The sequence below is a fragment of the Pinus tabuliformis genome, chromosome X (genome assembly GCF_031772625.1).
Source record: "Pinus tabuliformis cultivar Carrire ecotype Pingquan chromosome X, CPIR1, whole genome shotgun sequence".
NCBI classification, from domain to species: domain Eukaryota; kingdom Viridiplantae; phylum Streptophyta; class Pinopsida; order Pinales; family Pinaceae; genus Pinus; species Pinus tabuliformis.
The window spans coordinates 1,482,893,629-1,482,895,608 of record NC_142308.1 but is presented as its reverse complement, the minus strand read 5'-3'; the positions used below and the strand labels follow the sequence as shown (position 1 = coordinate 1,482,895,608).

Genomic DNA, 1,980 nt, shown 5'->3' with positions numbered 1-1,980 from the left:
TTTTGACCTTTTGACTAAGTTATAGTTTAGATCACATGCTCAACGTTTTATTACTCATTAACTTCAATTTTTTTAATATTAAAATAAATAAATAAACAAATATTACCATTAATATGGAACGGTGGGATAATAACGGTATAGTTAACAGACCATTCTCTCATTGACATGTATCATGGATATACAGTCATGGCGAAAACACCGAATAGACAAAGAAAACAAATTATTCAGAGGTTTATTTTACAGCTCAGTATGATATATAATGTTGTCTGTTTATTGAAATTTTGTTTATAAATGTTATTTGTACATCATTAAAGTTGAAATTTTGTTCATATGTGCACGGCGCTTCGACTGACGATAAACAATTAAAACACTTTTTACGATAAATCACTGGTTCAAATTCCAGTGAATACTTACCTACCCAAAAAAATTATTACTCATACAAAAAAATTATACATTAAAAATTAAATCCTCATACTACATCCTTATTTAAAATAGATAAATTTATATTTAAAATAGATATATACCGATATTAATATTACAAACAAATCTCAAAATAACTAGAATATCACTGTGTGCCATTCCTGCTATACCTATCGTATTTATGAGAAATGTTAACAGAGACAATCAGAAAAAAATGCTCGAAGGTAAAATCTCTTGGTCCAGGCCATTGAGTTCATGTACATAATTATATTCATCAGTCTCGTTGAAGCAGTTGGCAAGGGGCGACACAAGGAAATCAGAACCAGCGCACCCCATATCCATTACCCAGTTGGGAGAATGCAAGGCCAATAATTCTTCGTCCAGCGAGAATCGATCGCGAGACGTCATAGAAACACTGGAGAGTTCATGATTATCATGAACAGAAGCAGACGCAGAAACTGAATCATTGTTCACATTATTATTAGAATTGTATAAATTTTGATCTTGCGGTTGCCAGGATGAAATATCGGTAGAGACCATCGGCTGCGTTAATTCGGCGGCTGCCTGGGCAGCCGCCAGCTGGATATCTCTGGGATTCAGAGAAGAGGGGCGCGGCAGCGTGTGGACGGAATCCGGGAAATTGGGCAAAGCAGATCTTCCCTTCAGGCTGAGCGCAGCCACGTCGTAAGCTCGAGCCGCCATCTCTGCCGTTTCGAAGGATCCCAACCATATGCGCTTTCTCTTCCCAGGCTCGCGAATCTCGGACACCCACTTCCCCCAGCTCCGGCGGCGAACGCCTCGGTACGTTCGAGGCCGAGCGTCGCGGTTTCGAATCCCGTCCGCGCCATCGTCGAAGTTCCTACCAGTACCATCCATGGTGATAATCAGGGCAGAGCAAGGACAGGCGATGGGATTATATGGAGCTGCGAGCTTCTTCATGTCCAGCCTAATCATTCTGGTGGGGTTATTTACTCGGAGCAAAAGATGAAATGGAGGCGACGCGTTTTCTGCAGCAGAATCACTAACAGCTGGAGCGCAGGCCATCTGTCATCAAAAACAGTTGGAGGAACTTGACAGAAGTTGCTGCGCTGCACTACATTGATTGCTCGGTTGCGTAAAATGAAATAATTTGCGCCCATATTTGGCAAAGTGGTCAGTTTGACGGAAAGTTGGCGGGCCTCTTGAAGTTGAATGCTCTTTTACTCAAATTTGTCAAACATATTTTAATAGGATCCACTAAGTCAAAGTCCCCTTTCACACTGGTGAATTGGTTCTGAATTTCAATGAACTGGATCTTTCTTAAATATTTTATTGATTAAAATAATGCATACAAAATTATGGGCTTTTGAAATCATTTTAACTGTGTTCATAAATAATATTTAATTTATTAGGATATTTTATAAGGAATAAGAATGCTTTAAAAAATATTAGACTTGGAAATTAGTGTTGACAGACAATATTTGTCTTCTTCTGTATTTATAAATATTAATTTGGAATCTTGTACATAAATGTCATGATAAAATCCTCAATGCATTCCTTAATGAGGGTGGACCCCACCAT

At 38.6% G+C, this 1,980-nt stretch overlaps 1 protein-coding gene across 1 annotated transcript; it reads right to left on the bottom strand.

Moving 5' to 3' along the window:
- Positions 1-482: 482 nt before the first annotated feature.
- On the bottom strand, positions 483-1,492 carry LOC149145618 (uncharacterized). The gene has a single exon (XM_089449058.1). The coding sequence runs from the start codon at positions 1,462-1,464 to the stop codon at positions 625-627; it is 840 nt and encodes a 279-aa protein (XP_089305184.1). The 5' UTR covers positions 1,465-1,492; the 3' UTR covers positions 483-624.
- Between the last annotated feature and the right edge of the window lie 488 nt (positions 1,493-1,980).